Source organism: Xenopus tropicalis, chromosome 3 (assembly GCF_000004195.4).
Source record: "Xenopus tropicalis strain Nigerian chromosome 3, UCB_Xtro_10.0, whole genome shotgun sequence".
In the NCBI taxonomy this organism is placed as follows: domain Eukaryota; kingdom Metazoa; phylum Chordata; class Amphibia; order Anura; family Pipidae; genus Xenopus; species Xenopus tropicalis.
Window position 1 is genome coordinate 62,396,160 of NC_030679.2, and position 18,847 is coordinate 62,415,006.

An 18,847-nucleotide genomic window follows, 5' to 3' on the forward strand; every position below is an offset into this window, starting at 1 on the left:
CACTGTAAAAAATCCTTTCTGAGTATTTAAACAGAACCTTCTTCTAAAGTATACGATACTTATAGAAACTTTAAGAGAGTGAAGAGTTTTGTTTTTTTATAAAGACAAAGATTTCATTGGATGAAAAGAGTTTACCAAGAACATAAGTTGTTAGGTTATGAAAAGAGCATCATGTTTTTGCTCTCCAGAGATATTTGCTGAGATGTGTGAAGTGATAGATAAATGCTTTTGAACATAGGCCTGTAACATATTCGCTTAAAGCACATTAATTTTTTTAGCTAACCTCATTTCTTGTCAACGTCTGTTTGTTTCACTGACTAATCATCAAGTAAAATTTCTATAGAGTTTTCTGTATACACCAGAAAGGAGGACCTGATGCCCATGCTAAATAATTATAGACAGTGAGAAGGAAGGGGGCATGTGAGAAGGTCTGTGACATCTGGAAAATGCAGAAATTAAAGTAATTGCTGTTCCCCAGGCATAGAGGTAGAGATGGCAAAATATGATTGACAGCTAAGTTTGTAAATGCATTGATAACAGATAAAGATGTTTTTTTTAAAAAAAGAATTTGGGTTTGAAAATGACTTTTAGTATACAGCTTTTTTTGTCTGGGTAACAGGTCCTCTTTAAACATTGACATTTCGGCTATAGATTTAGCAGACTGGGGTATTTTCCTGCATTTTACCCTTAGTATTTTCAATTCTCATCAAGCTGCAATTCCCAAGAAAAGTGTAAAAGCATTTGACTCTGTGTCAGACAAGTGCCATATGTATTAGAAAGAACTTCTATTTAGTTGGCTAAAGAATATATCGTTTTAATGTAAATCAATTTTGTTTTTTCTTTAGGCAGTTTTCATTTTTACTGCATGCTTAGTCTTATGGTGACAGCTCTAGTTCATAGAAACAATAAAATATTTTGGCTTAGTAATCACTCAGGAAGATAGATGCCCCCACAGGCTTTATAATTTACTGAATACTGAAGTCTTTTTGACCCCTCTGGTAATGTTTCTTCACAATAACTCTGTTTATGTCCTGCTGAATCCAAGCTGAAGGAGAACTGAAACAAGATGGAAAAAATATGTATGCATTATGTTACTGTTACCCACCTATTGGAATATTTCTGAAGTGTACTATATTGAAATGTTTTTCCACTAATGCTTCAGTGATATAAACTGAAAAAAATATATTTTATTTTAATTAATGGCCTGTATTCTGTTTTAATTAAATCACAATATCAAGACATATTAATATTATAATTATGTACAGATATGGGATCCATTATCTAGAACAAACAATCCTATTCCTTTAAATGTTTTTTTTTACATAGACTTATGGTATGATGAGTCCAGTTTCTCAGAAATGCCTGTTCTGTGCAGTTTCTAGTGTTGTTTAACCTTCATATGGTGTGACAAAACACTAACAAATTGCCATTACCCTTAGGACTGTTCCTAAGGCAGTATCTTGTTCACTGCTGCCCTCAAATGGAGAATGGTGGCAGGAAAAATCTCCTGTCAGTACTGCAGACTAAAACTTACCCCATTCTGGTGCACATAGAGAGAGAACAGGCAGAATTTGGTGCCAAAATGGGGCACTTTAGTTATACTTCCATGCACATTCAGTATGGTGCTTGCTGTCAGGCCCGGATTTGACTGGGTGGCCTTTTGGCACCCCAAACCCTGGCCTGCTTGTTGTTTCAGTAGTACTGAAGCCATGGCAGACAGTGAGGAGTGTTTTGGCCACCCCTGTTTTCCTTTAAAGTTAGACAGTACATTTTGTGTTATAGGTGTTAAGGTATTTTTTCTATAGAAAAAAATTATTTATTTGTAACACTATCGTGGCTGTACTTATCTACATCCAGCAAAGCATAGGTTTTACAGGACTGGGTTTTTTTAAAGGGCCCTCACTTGCATAGTCCAGGATTAGAGATTTACAGAGCTTCAAAATTCCAAAAGTTTCTTGACCCTTATTAGTGTTTATTTTCATTCCTATTATAAACATATAAACCTGCTTATAAATTTGATTTATAAATAATCAAAGATGCCTTATTATATACACTTATATACAGTATATAGACTAAACCCACCTTTGATTTACACTTGAGGCTGATAGTTCAAGATATTGTTGTTAATTTAGGCTAGTATCACAAACCAAACATTGTTGTCTAATATTCTAAGGAGGAATAATAAGGGCTATTTTCTATACATTTCTTGGGACATTGGCTGATTGACACTGGTATAAAAAAAGCCCCTCACATGTCTGCTTCATAAATGTAGGCACCTAGTTTGAAGATTCAGCGTCTCAGCTGATACTTACTTGAGTTCTCACTTTTGAGTAATTAAACACCCAAGATAATTCCATCCAATACATTCTCCTCCTTTTAGAATGGAATATTAGTCAATGTTTGTATTTCTTTTTTGTTGATGTATATGCCTGTGGATTGTGCATTGCTGGGCAATATTTTTGAACTTCTCTGTTAAATATAGTAATGTTAATAATTCTATTTATTCTTATCTTCAGTGCCACCCTTGATCCCTTTTTTACGACTATGGTACATGAGAAGGTTCATGGGAAATCACTTCCCTTTGATAACAGTGCATGCTTTTAAGTGACAGTTGCCAATTCTAAGCTACTTTTATGCCTTCTAACTTTGGCATTTGGAAGCAATCCACAGCAATTCCCCAGACATTTTGATCGATCAGAACACCTTGAATGTCATAACTCTAAATTGAGCACAGTGATGGTTTAATCAGTCTGCTTGATGTGATTTTAACTGTGTCACACACAATAAGCCACAAGAGCCATATTAAGTGTCTGGGACAAACATTAAGCTATGAATCAATGACGACAGTGCTGCAAAAAGGAACACTGAATTCAGCAAATATTTAGTAGGAATATACATTAAAATACATCACAATATTGTCAAGAATATATTTCACCATTTTGAATTTTGCTCAAGTAAAGTAGGGCCAAAGGCAATCACTGCCCTTTAGCAGGAAGATCTGTGCCCCCAAAGATGCCCCAGTAGCTCCCCATCTTCTTTTCTGCTGATTCCTTGCTCATGCTCTGTGCTGCTGTCACTTACCGAGCTTAGGGGCCGACACACAATATACTGTATATATAGAATATAATTGTCACAATTATAAGCCCATTTAATAAATAATTCATATTAATGTCTACATGGCAGCTCTAAAACCAGTCCTATTAGCATCAGAATGTAAATATCAGCCCTACAGGATGCTCCTATAACAATTTTGAAGGCCTGGATCATTACTACTATACAGATGCTGAACCTTTAGGCAGTAAGTTCAGTATATTAAATATGGCATTTCTTCCCTTATCCATTTTTATGGTTTAGTTTCCCTTTTAAGGCAAAAGTCATTAAGTTATAAATGTAAAACTTTAGCATCATGGAGGGTTTAATTAAAGAAGAACTAAAGTTTAACACAGCAGTAGGCTAGAAAAGCTGCACATTATATTTTATGATTCTATAACAGCCCAAGTCATCCACAGGCCTTTAGCAGTGAAGATCTGTGCCTCCAAATATTTAAAGTCAAAATAAAACATGCATAGGACAAGGTCTAAAAAGAAAGATAAGAAATAGAATAATGAGAATAATAATAAAACTTTACCTTCACAATTGATCTGTTTTGCTTTGCTTTTCAGGCTCATTGACCCCAAAAAACACCTTTTCTCTTGCATGCTGGAAATAGGCAGAATAAAAATAGTAATTTGAAATCCACACCAAATCAATAATGAAAACTAACTGAGACGGTGCTTAGAAATGGTTCACTTGTTCTTATTCACAATATTCTTAAAGTTCATTTAAAGGTGACCTTGCCCTTTAAGAATATAATAAATTGAACTGATTGAATAAGTTTTACATTTAGATTGTAAACCAAATTTTAAATAAAATGACCAGTTACTTAACTGCAATATAACGTATTAGATACCTAACACAGGAGGCACAGCTAATATAAAATTGGGAGCAAACTCAGAGTTTGCTTGCCAATTCTTTGGGGCAGATTTATGAAAGTGTGAAATTAAAGCTCACTACAGAAAACCTCACCCACTAACCCCACCTCTATTGATTCCTATGGGATTTTTGGAAGCGTATTTATCAATGGGTGAAAGTTAGAGTTCACCATTTTAAAAATATGCTTCTAAAAATCCCATAGAAACCAATGAAATGGGGTGAGTTTATCTAGAGTGCACTCTAATTTCACAATTTCGTAAATCTGCCCCTTAGTAAAACAGGAGACTGCCTGATCCATAAACATGCACTGCCAGTAAGCCTGAAAGGGAGATACTAGTAGCCAAGACACTTGTAGTGCATTTGGTTGATTTGTGTGGCTTATTTTTACCAACCACCTGTATCTAACTCAGAACCAGAATATGTGGATTCTGTCTGTTGGATGTTACTTGGTCACGCCATCTTCAGTCCATTAGAAAATGCTTTGGGTCTCATTGCCGACACGGACCCTGCATCAGCATGTGCAGTTGAAGCTGATTCCCGACTAGCCCCAACTGCCCATGTTTACGCAGGGTCCATGTCAGCGGTGAGACCCAAAGCATTTTCTAATGGACGGATGATGGCACCTAGGTTTTTAAATAGGGCCATTTATCAGTGGCTGTGCGATAATGGAGAGGTGAGTGGGGTTGATAGAGGGCAGTTAAGGGGACTTTTGTACCTAGGGGGGTTTAGTTCTCCTTTAATATAACTGAAGCACCCAGAGTAACTCTTCTATCCATTTTTTCCTCAAAAGTAAATCCTAAGTTTAATAAGTTGTACTAAAATATAAAAAAAATCACAGCAGCATATTTCTTGTTAATCACAATGGATCCCCCCAAGGTCCAATATCCAAGCCATCAGACAGCTACTCTATATGTTAACACAAATTCAAGGCTTTTCGGATGCATTCAGTCTAACGGCACTGACACGTTTGAAATTCTTAGTGGCATTTTTTGATGTATTCTTTTCTGCATACAGCATTCAAGGGCTTAACCTAAGGGAAACAAATCTTTACCTGAAATAACATGTGTGTCTACTGCTTTCATCTATAATGCCATGTAACCCTGCTGACCTTGGTTATATTACTCAGAGAGCTTGAATTATCTGTGTATTTGCATCTACTTATGATTGTTTCTTTGCTAATAAGATGAGATCTCAACCTCCAATTAAGCTCCAATTAAACAGTTACATAACCATAGTAAGTTCCTCAAAACCTTAACAAGGGCATTTTAATCACACTCCTTAATTACACTCATTTTTTAAATATGTCCTTGAATATACTAGATCCCTGTATCAATCTCAGTGACTGTACAGCTTTTACCACGTGTTTGTAAATTTTACCATGTGTATGTAAAATGACGCAGTTGGAAAAGGCTGAAACATGGCTGAGACATTCCACTAAAATAAACTGTACACCCTGTCTAACTGGGTGAATAATATGCAGGTCTTCTGTCAAGTGCAAAGGAGTAGGGTTGGAGTGAGACAACAAGACCAGATAGGGTGCTTAAACTACAGGTGTAAAATGAAGGCCATATAGCAGCTTTACACACAGAATGTTTTGTTTATGTGCTGTAGTGGCCCTTTACATATTTTGTTTCATTATATTCTTTTAATCATATTCACTGTAGGTAAGTCCTTATTTATTTAAGTTGTATGAATTACTTTGTTAGAGGAACATTAAAAAGACATAAACACATTTTGAGTAGATGCAAATACAAGTTAAGTTATGTAATATGAAAAACAAAGCCCAATAGAAACACAAATATTGCACTGAGTAGTTCAGTCTGTGCTGAACACTTATTCAAACACTGAATGAAAATTGTAACTATAATAAATCAGAAAAACATACCACTAATCAATACACCTATGAACACATCCATACTTCATCACATCTAAAATTCCCATTAGATCATGATCCTACAGGCAATAGGAGAGACTGATGGATATGCAGATGTAGCATTTAATCTAGTAATACTAATGGCATACAACCCTTCAATAATGATGAATAAACTTGCAACCTACGGAATTTAAAAATTGTTTGTAAGATCAATCTGTTATTAATAGATACACTGTATAAATGTTAGGGATTAGTAGAGAGTGCATTGGTGCAATTGCACTTGTAATTTAATTACCGCTATACCAGTGTGACCTTTTGTGAATGATACATGTGGATGCATACATTGTAATTATAACTTACACTTACATTTTTCTGTAATGTATGCACTCGGAGTTATGTATATATACTGTTCTATAGTGCGTAGCTCCAGTTTACATAAATAGTACAGCTTTGCACAATAAATATGGGGATAAACATAAAGCTATTCTAGGTACATACCTCCAAAAATAAACTATGGTCATGTGAGATTCTAATGCTTTCACATGGAGTTATTCTACTTGTACTGTATAATTGCACTGAGAACTTACAAAGAAGTATATAGTATAGTTTTCCTTGGTAATTGAAACTGGGACAATCTCTGAGGGACAGGCAGGTCAAATGTTATTGCTTTGTGAAATCTCATATTGCACCATTTTTAAAGTTCAGTTACCTCCTGGGAGCTAGTTTTTATTGGGGTGTGTAGATGAGAGCTTGGTAGAGGAAACAGCATGCCAGCTCCTGCTCATGTAATATGCTGATAAATAACTATCTATACAACCCAACCCAGAAAATACTTATTTTGTGGTATTTCCTATGGGGAAAATATGTAATATAATATGTAAATTGATCCAGTGTAAAATACTAAAACCTACAGGGCATTTAATAAATATGCAGTACGCAGAAACACGAATAGCAAATGCATTTGTACATTCTTTTATTCTCTGGGTTCTGCGTATACAAAATAATTCTGTCATCTAATGTCCTCATTTTTAACCCATATTTTCTGTCTGTGCTCTAGGTGCCCTATGCTGAACTGGGAGGAAAAACATTGGTTTTGACAGTGTACGACTTTGATCGTTTTTCCAAGCATGACGTTATCGGGGATGTAAAAGTTCCCATGAACACAGTGGATTTTGGTCATGTGACTGAAGAATGGCGGGATTTAGTTAGTGCTGAAAAAGAAGAGGTAAGTTGTATTTTTTTAATGGAACAGTTGCTTCTTTTTGATATTGTCATTGATTGTAGGGGATATATAAAGGTTGTGCACTCCTTTTAATTGCAGTGTATGAATTGTGATATATGCCTTTTAATAACTGTTTACTTTCATCATGAACAGATGTTAGTTCACACAGATGCACACTCCCATGAATCACTGTTGGAGTATACCAAATCACAAGTGCGGCACTCACATTGGCTGAATTTATTGGAGTTATAAAAACACTCTTGGCAATATTTTATCAAGCCAAAGATTTTTTACCCAATGATAAACTGTATCATGAAAATTCTATATATTTAACTGGAAGGTGTACCACCTGTAATGTAGTTGGTGATTTTTTTTCTGTGAGATTCATACTTACCCCCAAATGATCATAGGTGCAACAAGTACCCTCCAGTGATTTTTAGATAGGAGCTGGGGAAAATGCCTGTTGGGGGTGGAGGATATGATGGGTTTGCAGGTACAGAACAGGTCAATGCAAAACACTGATTCAGCAAATTAAAGGCTGCCAAATGTGGTCTGAACTATCACATCTGTATGCAGGAAGTTACAGATCAGGCAATCAATATCAGGTCTCTAATTACCTCAAAATCATGGTTTGTACCGCTTACAGTGGTTATTTAAAGACTCTAGGAAAGTTTAGAACTTTATTACATTTTATTAAATGCTCATATATGTCTACAAGTGCAGCTGCAGTCTTCACAATTTGCCCACAGTCAGTTGCACATAAAACCCACTTTTATTGAAGGTACTTGCATCAAAAAGTGCTCCTTGCACTTTCGTATAGTTGCACATGGTCCTTTATGCCTTATATTCTGAGTGCTGCCGTGCCTATTCACACATAGGAACCCTGGCGCAACCACCACTTCCTGACCAAGCTCCAGAGTTCCCCAGCATCAGTAGAGTTGACCAGCATCAATAGATGCAGCACACTTGCACCTAAAGAATTGGGCACAGGTGTCACTCTTACACTGAACCCCAAAAAATGAAACCAAGCAGACTTCTGCACAGTTGCAATTGATTTGTGCCAAATTGGTGCATTAAATTGCTGGATTTTTTCTAAATTGGTAAGAGGTTCACCCCCTTATGACTCTGGTGATGCTGGAATTCTGAGATAAAATGCTGTTTTGTGGGGAAAAAACGTGGTGATTGCACCTGAAATTGCACTTTGCTCACAGCACTTACAGGCGTAAATGTACTCTCATGTATTTTATTGAAAGTTTATATATGTCCATTGTGATCTTACTTTATTCTGGCAAGAACATTCAACTCTGTGTGAGTCCAACATGTTAAAGTACATTTACTATATTATCAAGGTCCTTGTCTCATCCACTAAATGATGGTTTGTTCCAGGAAGCTTATCATTACACTATGATGTTCACTTTGGGATGCTTTGGGATGAGTCATAAAATTGGCCTTTTTGCTTAGAACTAATGCAGTTCTTAGACAAGCCGCCATCATTATAGGGTTGGGTGACAGTTCTGCTATTCTCTTACTCTGCAACACAAGCTTAATAGCACTCCATTAAACCTAGCTAGATGATACAGTTTACAACTGGTGGGTCAGTTCACATGGGTGGACCTAGTGGATGTAGTGCTAATAATTAACCCCCTTGAGTAAAACGTACTCATTCTGGGGGTATAGTTTTCCTTTAAGCAAATGGGTCATGTTTTTTGTTTTTATAACTTTGTTTTTAGATAAAAAGTAATTACTGCAACATAAACCAGTGAGATCTATAAATTAATGCTGATGCTGACACATTTTTATCAACAAAAGTTTTTAATGTGATATATACATATTCCATATTTATACTTAAATAAACACACCCACATATATACAGTATATATATATTTTTCCTTGAGAAAGGTCCTAGTAAGGACTGAAACATTGGAATTTTGTGCAATGTGCTCACAATAAAAAAGTTGAATTTTAATTAAGGGTGTGTCAGTCTGAAAAACATTATTTGTATATATATATATATATATTTATATATCATACTGTATTTAATAACTACCAGTTTCAGCTATTTTTCTCAAAGTAGTGCCATTCTTCCAGCTATTAACTGTCACCCTGATGCTGTATTAGTGTTGATTGTGAGGTTGACAGTTAATGACAGACAGCTGGTTAATTGCTACAATTAATTCAGCATCTTGACACTGATAGCTTAATCCATTTGAATCCATTTTTGATAAAAAAAAAAAAAAGTATAAAACACTGTATACAGTAAAAAATATGTAAAACTTATAACCTTCATTCCTTCATATTTTTTTCTTATATGCAAATAATGAAGATTTGAAATCACTGATTCACCTTACTTTTATTCACATGACTATAGAGATTCCATAGCACTGATCTCTTATATCAGATAATACACGTTCATGTAGCCCTTTAGTCAGTAATATTGTATTATGTGCACCATTCAGGATTGCCAGTTTACCATTATTCCACCATTTTCCTGTTGTGATGCTCTACATTAAGTCTGACTCAGGCCACTGCTTCCTGTCACACACTGAATTGTATTTAATATCTCCTCTTTTTATTCTTTCCACCAATGCTCACTTGTTCAGCATGCCAACTATATCTAGGTAGAAAGTTCTTAAGCAGTTATCCAATTTGGCAGTGAGCCGGATAAAAAGCCTAGTCAAGCACATCATCTGCTCTTTAACTATGAATGCTCTAAAAATATCTACATTTTTATAGGATTAATATGGAGGTTCTTCAAGATGTGTCTTTTTAATATTGTCTCACATATGTTTGTATGGTTTTCCAAATTTATTTTGTAAGATTTTATTTGAATGTTTTGAGTCCAAAAAATCTAATGGTAATAGACAACCAGGTTATTTAGTAAATGTAATTATTATATTATGCAAAATTATATTATAAGGACAACTAAAGTGATAAAGTATTTTGACCACATACTGAAAATATGCATATAGCTGATTTCCACATACAGCAGCACTCTGCATTCTTAGTTTAATAACCAAGCAGTTCTTTTTGATCCCCTTATGTGGCAAAATGTATTTAGCATAGGGATGCTGCATACCATGTCATACAGGAAATAATTTAGAGAGGGGGTAGTTGTTTTGCTTTCATCCTAGGTTCAATAGATATGTAGTATGTATCTGTTGCATTCTATAGCGTTAAAGCATATTGGGGATTATACTGCTTTAACATTATAATTATAATAAAGCCTTTTCACAGAACCTGAACTTGGCCACCATTTTCTCATTAGGGAATATATAACAGGTCATACACATTCCCTTTCCCCCAGAAATAATATGACAAGCATTTAGCTTCATATAAAACATCTACTCTCTGTTTATTTACAATAACTGCCAACTGTGCGTACAGGAATGCTATTAAGAGGATAGAAAGTGGCAGAGTTTTAACCATCATGACAGACTGCAAAGAAAAAAAGCTGTCAGGATACCGTGCAAACATCCTTCAGTGTAGTCACTCATATAGTATATGTGAATATTCTTCTTGCTGACATGAAAATGGCTAAAAGAATAGGGAGCTCTACGCCAGCCCCAAACTCAACAAATGCAACTGAAAACTGGGAGAAAAGTAACATCTGATGGCTGTAGCTGAAGAAAAACTGTGGATTTCCCAAAATAGTGATATGTATTTATCCCCTTGTGTGGTTTTACTTAAATGGTAGCTTTAACTTCTCATCCAGGGTAACTTTAAACAGAAATCCATTGTTTTACTTACAACTGAGATTTGCAAGAGAGAAATTAATGGTAACAGTACATAACAAAAGTAACAGCAATTCAGTTTGTATCCATTAACCAGAACAGCCTGGTTCACTGGCAGACTGCCTACACAGCTCTTGCTTCCTGCAACAAAGTCCTATTCCCATTTAGGCAGATAGTCCATATATCAGGTTTTTACAGACACGGGAGTATTTCCAACCTCCTTCCTTCAGAAAGTACTTTACACACAGTACTTTTCACCCATCTTGTGAAAATCCAGATAAAAATATTGTAAAACACATTGGTAAAAAAAAATTACATAATTTACTTATTGGTTCCATACACTTTCAGGAAAGACCTACTGGTATTAATACTTAAATAAGGTACAGCAATCAAATATTACCACCTCAATATGTCACATAGATGTATTTGAATTGTTGCTGATGTTAGATATGTTTGCCTTTGTACTGTAGCATGTGACAATTTTCTGCATGATATACATACAGTATACAGGTTCCTTAAACCACAACAAATAGGCAGAGATTTTATTGCTAACATATTAAAAGCATAGAACATATATTTATTGCAGGTTTGGGTTTTCTACATGTTACAGTGATAGGTTTAGTCTGTATATCTGACCCTTTCACACACAGAAGCTAATAAACTCTTCCTGGCAACTATCAGCTCTTTCCCAAAGATATCACCAAACCATTGTTTTCTTCTATGGAAAAAGCATATTATGTCATTGCAGCTGTCTTTTATTTTCATTCAGCATGAAATGTTGTTCATATCTGGGAAGATCCAACACTGTTTCAGTGTAGACTCTGTATGATAAACAGCAAAGGTGAAACAGTAGCACTGTGTACACAGTGCCATGAGGGCTTTCTCATGCTAGCAGCTAGTAGTTTATAGCTAGTATTGTCTTTAACTAATTGTTATAAAGGAGAATTACAAGAAAGATAAAAGACAAGTGGTCACATTACAGTCTGTCTTTCAGTTCTGTCTTCTGCAGATTACTTACCAAACGTCCTTCTACTAAATCAATTCCCAGTTCTGTTATATTAGAAAAGTGAACACGTAAGCCCCTTTGCAAAGCTTCTTCATTAAAGGGGCAGTATGCCCCCTTGTACAGCATGCTTTTAGTTATTTAGACTTGACTTAGCATACTTTTGGCCTATTGTTTTACTCAAAAATGTATATTGTTTTGCTATTTCATGAGCTAAATAGAGCAAACAGGGAATTGAACCTACTCCATTTTTGATCCTTGTGTGGTTTACCAGTGGACAGATAAACAGGAATCTTTAATGAAGGGTTACAGAAACTTTTAACACATGACTCTTGTATATAACAGATGCTGCACTCATTGTCTTTAATGGTTTGTAAAAGACAGGTCTTCCTATTCTGCAGGGACCCAAAGTTTGATGGGAAGTAAAGTTTTTGGCCAAAATGTCTATTTATTCCAGAGGTGAGGGGGTTAAATGTACCTTATATAAAGCTATGAAGGCGTCTTAACATTTTACCTTATGTATAGTGATGTTACCAAGCATCCAGCTATGCAGTTCCATTTCAGCATATGCACAATGAGTATAGAGTATAGTACTTTTAGAGTATAGTAGAGTAGTACATTTGGCAGTAAATAAAAAGAGCATAACTCAAATTCTGAAAATAATAGCAGAACGTTTCACATCAAGTTAATGCTTTAAAAAGCTTTTATTGAAGAAGAGCAAAGCCAAAGATTTACTTTTTATCAGGAGGAGCAGTGCTTGGCCCATTTGCAAAAAGCACAAGAGAGAGTGCCAAGAAGCAAAGAAACAAACAACAAATTGAGTTTAATAATAATACATTTGGGGACAGTGGATTAGAGATAAGGGATGTTTCTGGCAATGTTCTCTAATGTTATTGCAAGCTAATGCAACATCCCAGACAGATTGCTAAGGGGACAGCATATACATCAGTGCTCTCTCCTATAATGGAAAAAACTAATCAGAGGGCTGACTCACGGGAGGATTCAGAGAACAGTATATTGGCAAAGGCAGTGGCATGTATCAGGTCTAGTTTCAACCTATTTGCGTCATACAGATGTATAGTTATCCGTGTATTATATTTAATTCGTGTAAAGTACCCATCGTAAAACTACTTAAAAATACTGAACAGCTAAAGGTGACATTCATTTTTACCTGATGTACTTTTTTGTACTTTTAACACATCTGAATATGAAAATTAGGGTCCGGATTGATTTCAGTATACAGTCAATCAGTTAAGACATTAAAGGGTTGATTCACTAAGGTGCGTTAAAACGAGCACTATTTATAGCATGCATTAAAAATTTTATTATGTCTTATTTTACGCGACTTAAAGGAGACATATAGGATAAATGGGAAAACCCTAATTTTGTAGGCAATTATGAATAATATATGGTTCTGGTTTCACTTTGTGCTAAAAATTCATCCTATCTGTAACAATGGCCCCTTTATTGGAGCTCCCTATAGATCCTATCACTTCTCTGTCCGAGTTTGAAATGAAGAGTGGGCGTGTCCTAACGGTCCCTGCCAGAAGCACAGTAGGAGGGGGAGAGCCAATCACAGCCCTGCACTCACACAAGCAAAGACAGGCTTCAGTTCCCTATCAGGTCAGCCTAGCTGCTGATTGGTTCCTGTCCTACAGTGCAGTGTACGGAGGGCCGCCGGCTCCCCAGCTCATCCAGAGAATTCAGCCAGCAGGAAGTGGAACAGGTGGGCGTGGCTAGTGGGGTTTTGGTGGAATTTCTCAATAAATCTGAAACACAACTTTTTTAAGCACAATCCTTCTATATCTAGAGGAGTATAATTCACTGGTACATTCTTAATTTTTATAGGATATGTCTCCTTTAACGCACGATTCACTAAAAGGATACTTGCGTTAATTTAGATGCGATGCTGTTTGCGTTATTTAAGTCACAAAGACTATTTTTGTGCGGTATTTGATGCAACGCACGCTAATTAAAGAAGCGCACATAAATTGTCACCGCGTGCAAAAAAACCCACGCCATATTAGCCATACACGCCATTACTTTCGGAAAACTACTGTTCTGAAAATGAACATTTCCCTGCAAACTGGAGGCTGCATCACTCTAGGGCCAACACATACTTGAATAAATAACACTGCAAAGTCCATATTGTGTTGCCAAATGCTCATGAACTGTACTTTTCTATAATTACCGCCTGCCCAAAGTAGGTGTTAATTTTCGCACAGACTAATGCGATATTTAGCGCATTTAATGCTTCATATGTATTTGTGAATCATGCGTTAATACTATTTCTATTCACTAATTAACGCATTTGGTTGCGTGCTATACAACATACGCGATATGCGACTTAACGCATGCGTAATACTTTAGTGAATCACGCGGGTTTTTTTTTCACGGCAATTTTAACGCAAAAAAGCATGCGATAACGCTTATCAACCTTTAGTAAATGAACCCTTAAGAATGTTCAAATAAATGTAATAAAACTATGAGGACCAAAAGGACCAATTCGGCAGCTTTTATTGACCACCTTTACTCATACTTTGAGTACATGTGATGGAGGAGGTGTATGTTAAAGGAATAACAATTGCAAGCAGTATATATATATATATATAATATAAATATATATGTATAAACTGTAGTAGCGTTTCTGAAGCAAACACAGCAGTTTTACCAGTACTGGGCAACAGTGTAATATACCTTAATTTTTAATTACTTTCTTTTTTGTTGTTACTGTTCCTTTAACCAATTGAACTACATATATAGTTAATTGACTGGTTACACAGGACTTTGTAAAAGTTTGGAAAGTTAGGATTAAATAACAGGCTAAACATAAATATAACATAAATAATAACAGGGCTAAAGAGCTGCCACTTGCAGCTATTTAGGTCTGTCCTTTATATATGAGGGTCAAGGCCCCCGGGCATGACAGGTGCAGCGTCAAATCTGCAACCCTTACCCCTCCCCCCATCTTAACCCCCTAACCTTTTCCCTAACAACACACTCGGACACCGTAGCTGGGAAGAGAAGGCCGCAGTTATTTATTTATTAACAATAACTTAACATCAGTTAACATTTGTAACATTATTAACTTGACAAAACCGTTTGTATAACAAACATTTTAAGTAACCAACAATTTACATTAACAACAATCCCTTACTCGCCTCCAAGGGGCTGGCCCTGCGCCCGAATTTAACGCCTGGTTCCTGCCTCCTTTTCGCCCGACCTAAACCGAGGCTAACTGCCGCTCAGGACCCCAGGCCAATCGGGCTACACTCTCCTTGCTTGACAAGTACCACCCTTTAAACTTCCCCCTGGGGGCACGGAGTAAGGTACCCTCCGCTAACTGCGACGACAACAACCCCCTATTATAGGGAGGGTGGGACGTTGCGAGCTGTTGATCCTCCTGCTGCCTGGAACCGAATGGCAGGTAAGCTGTCCTCGCTCGCTCCTCCCCTTGCTAAGCCCGGGAAACATCCAGTAGTCTCATTGGCCAGATCAAACAAAAACCCAAACAGGAGGGGGGAAGGGGGGAAGGGCTGCCCTCCTAGCCCCGTCATGCCCTGCTTCCCTATACTGCGTTCCGGTTCATTGGGCCCCAGGAGACTAAATTAAACAGTGTTTCATGGTTAAGTCACAGTGTATGCCTCTATGTTGTTTATTCGGCTTTCTAAACCTACTGGTTGTATATTGCAATAAGCCAGTCCTAGTTATGTAAAGGATTTATATGTGAAACTACTTAGGGTACTTGTCTGATTTCTAAAAGGAGAAATAAAATACATTTTAATATACTGTGCCTTACAACAAGTATTTAACAAGCCTATCATGTTACCTACAAAAGCTCACAATTATTGCTATAACAGCTATATAAAGCACTGACATAACAGTAGTAAACAATAAAATACAATGAATAGGAATGGCTAAGAAGACTTTATTATTGTTTTAATGAATGATTAAGGTTTCCAAATATATAGTCAAAATACATATTCATAATTTAACAGTATGGTACCTCTCTGGGATCTTGGAGGGAAGTTTTCCTTTATTTCAAAATAATATTCCCTTAAATAATAAATTGTACCACAACATCATACAGTCATTTGGTTTCCACTTCAGGGGAGCTATTATGGTCTTCACGTATGGTCTTTTTTTATTTATATATTTGTTTTCAGTACAGCACCCCAGTTCCAAGCTTTATATCCTGGCATTGTTGGCTTAGAAGCAAATTCTTAATGTTAAGTCTGCTGTTATTATTAAATCCAGGGGACATTTATTTTAAAAGCAAGGAGAAAGTCAATAGAACTTATTTGACTTTTCTTTGATTCTCTCCATATTGTAAAGCACGGGTTGAACTTTTTACAGTTGTGTTGGAGTTCTTAACATTTGAATCTTATTTCTTTTACTGTGCAATACACAAAAGTTCTTGTACTTTTGCATTTAAGGGATTATTTTCCAATCTAGCATAAGAGCATATATTTTATATTCCCTTTTAGAATCTCTTTATGGAGTTTCATTTACCTTATTCACTTAAAGGTTATCATACTGATACAGTATCAGTCCTAAGTAGCCTAAGTATCAGACATAAAATTCTGCTCCTGACTCTTCAGGTGCAAGTGCACTGAGATATGTATTTTTAATTATACTTTAAATAGGTGAGTTAAATAGTATTTTTATGTCAAGGGAAAATTATAAAAATTATAAAATCCAGTTTTGCTGCTGCATGTAAAAATATGCTTCTCTGGTAGTCTCTGGGTCATTGAGCCATCAATTGTCAGTCCATTAGAAATGAAGACCATAAAAAATGTCACTGACTTCAGAGCTCTTGGGACATTCTTTCTGCTGTATGTATGTATGTATGTATGTATGTATTTATATCTTTTTTTAATGCATTCTAGATTATGCACATATTGATTCAGCTTGCCACAGGTATAGGAAACATATAGGCCGTGTATCTAAGTGAGAAAGGTGCAGTTACATTAAAATGTTGTAAGGTATGCTGCGTAAGAAAGAGGATATCACAGATAAATAAGGAAATTATAGATAAATGGTTGGTTGGAGCCAAAAAAAGAGAGTGTTAGAAAAAAGACATGCACCGAAATGCACCGCTTAATAGTAAAAAAATAAAAGTTCCTTGAAAAGAGAATAAAGAGCGAAAAGGCCATATGCTCAAACAGGAGTGCAATATAGTTGTTGTTGTCTGCAGGTTGCTTCAACATTATGCTATATATTCTACTGAAAACCACTTCCTGTAGAGAATAATTAGTTATCTTTAATACCTTGTTACTAAATGTTTAATTTCTCTTTTAAATGCCCTTATTCTATCTTTTTATACCTATCTTTTTTATTTTATTTTTTGTTTCTAATAAATACTAAAAACATAATAGATTATTTTAGAATTAATTTTCTGGGAATTAGCTGTATCTTGCCCTCTGAATAGGTTTCTTTTCATTCAGGGCCCAGAGAAATGTCAGCAGAGAGTAGAATGCAAGAGGTTTCTGCTTAGAGAAGCCTCCTGCATAAATCTAAATATAACTACTCCTGGGATATCAGCCCTGTATGTCACATTAATATACAGTACATTGTATATTAAATGACCAGCTCTCCAAAATATATCTGCAACATTTGTTACATATTTAACCCACAAGAAAGATAAATCATTATTTTTAAAATTATTTGAAATGTTTTCTCCATTGTCCTGAGATGTTTGTATGTATGTATATAAATATGCTTGTATGTATGTATATACAGTATATACCTATATGCTTTTATAGTGTTCTCTCCTCACCATCTCATCAATAAACTGAATTCATTATTATATATGTTTATTTGTTTTTACGTGTTTTTCCCATATTTCTTGACAATTCTCTAATTGAAAGTAAAACAAAATGCTACCCTACTGAGACAGAAAGGGAAATGTTTAAGGAAAGCAAATGGTATTTGATATGCAAAGCACAGATTGATCTTCCAGAAGACCATTTATTTCCCATTCCATTCAAAGCAGTAATCAGGATGTGTATAGGAGTAACATGGGAAACCCTTATATTTCACAGTCAGTTGACTAAAAATAATCAGTATCAAGCTGAAGAAGAAAATATTACCTTTTACATGATGTATGTATATATATATATACATACATCATGTAATACCTCCATATTGTGCATATGCATAAGAAGCATAATAGTCAGTGCCTAAACACTTCTCATATATACTTTAGGGGAAAAAAATCCCAGAGTAAATCCAAAGTCACATGAAAGTGAAAACACCAAGCACAAGCTCCTTGCTTCTGCTCATGTTCTGTAACAATGGATTTCATAAATCTGAAACTGTATTTTGCCAAGTTTCTTATCACTTCCACTTATTCCCAGATCTTATCATTTGCTTCTTGGCACTGAAGGAAAATGAGTGCTCATTATAATCCAATCTTTTGAGCACTCGATTTCTTGTAACTCTTACTGCAAGGCTTCCTGTGCAAGTCAGCTTATTTTCCATGGAAGCAATTGCATGGTGTCTTCCTATTTCCTGTCATAATAGGATAAAGATTACCACTCCATGCCATACAATTGCCACATCATTTTACTGTAATTATGGTAGAATTGTGCAGTTTAACATCTTGCAACATCTTGTCATGTATAAAAGAAAACAGCTTCAGCATATATTATGTTTCCATTTAATGTTTAATTCATTCATGGAAAAGCTTTGTGACAAGCTATAGTTAATAAGTTTTCCATGCTGTCAAAAGTAATAATATTACGATTCTGTTCTGCGTTAAATTAATTTTGTTTTGTGCAATGGCCCACATAAATGTGAGTGACATTTAGAAATATAATCAGGCAGAAGCTAAGAAGAAGCCAAGTTGCAAAACAGAATGAGATGCAACCAGCAGAGCACGGCACCCATCTGTAGGCATTAGTGGTAAGAGGCAAAGTGCAAAGAAATGTCATTGCTGTGAGACTTCCTTTTAGTTTCGCTTCAAAGAAAAATCTTTAGACTTTTTTCCTTTTTTTTTTCCTTTTTAAGTATTTCCCTTGAACTGAGACACGTGAGAGTTGACA

At 35.7% G+C, this 18,847-nt stretch overlaps 1 protein-coding gene across 4 annotated transcripts in view; it reads left to right on the forward strand.

The window, feature by feature from the left end:
* syt1 (synaptotagmin 1) overlaps window positions 1–18,847 on the forward strand; it is a 269,823-nt gene that overhangs the window by 210,818 nt on the left and 40,158 nt on the right. For all 4 annotated transcript variants that reach the window (XM_018092261.2, XM_018092263.2, XM_018092262.2 and 1 more), the window contains one exon: window positions 6,903–7,070. In XM_018092261.2, the coding sequence (XP_017947750.1) occupies window positions 6,903–7,070 (168 nt within the window). The remainder of the gene's footprint in view (window positions 1–6,902; window positions 7,071–18,847) is intronic.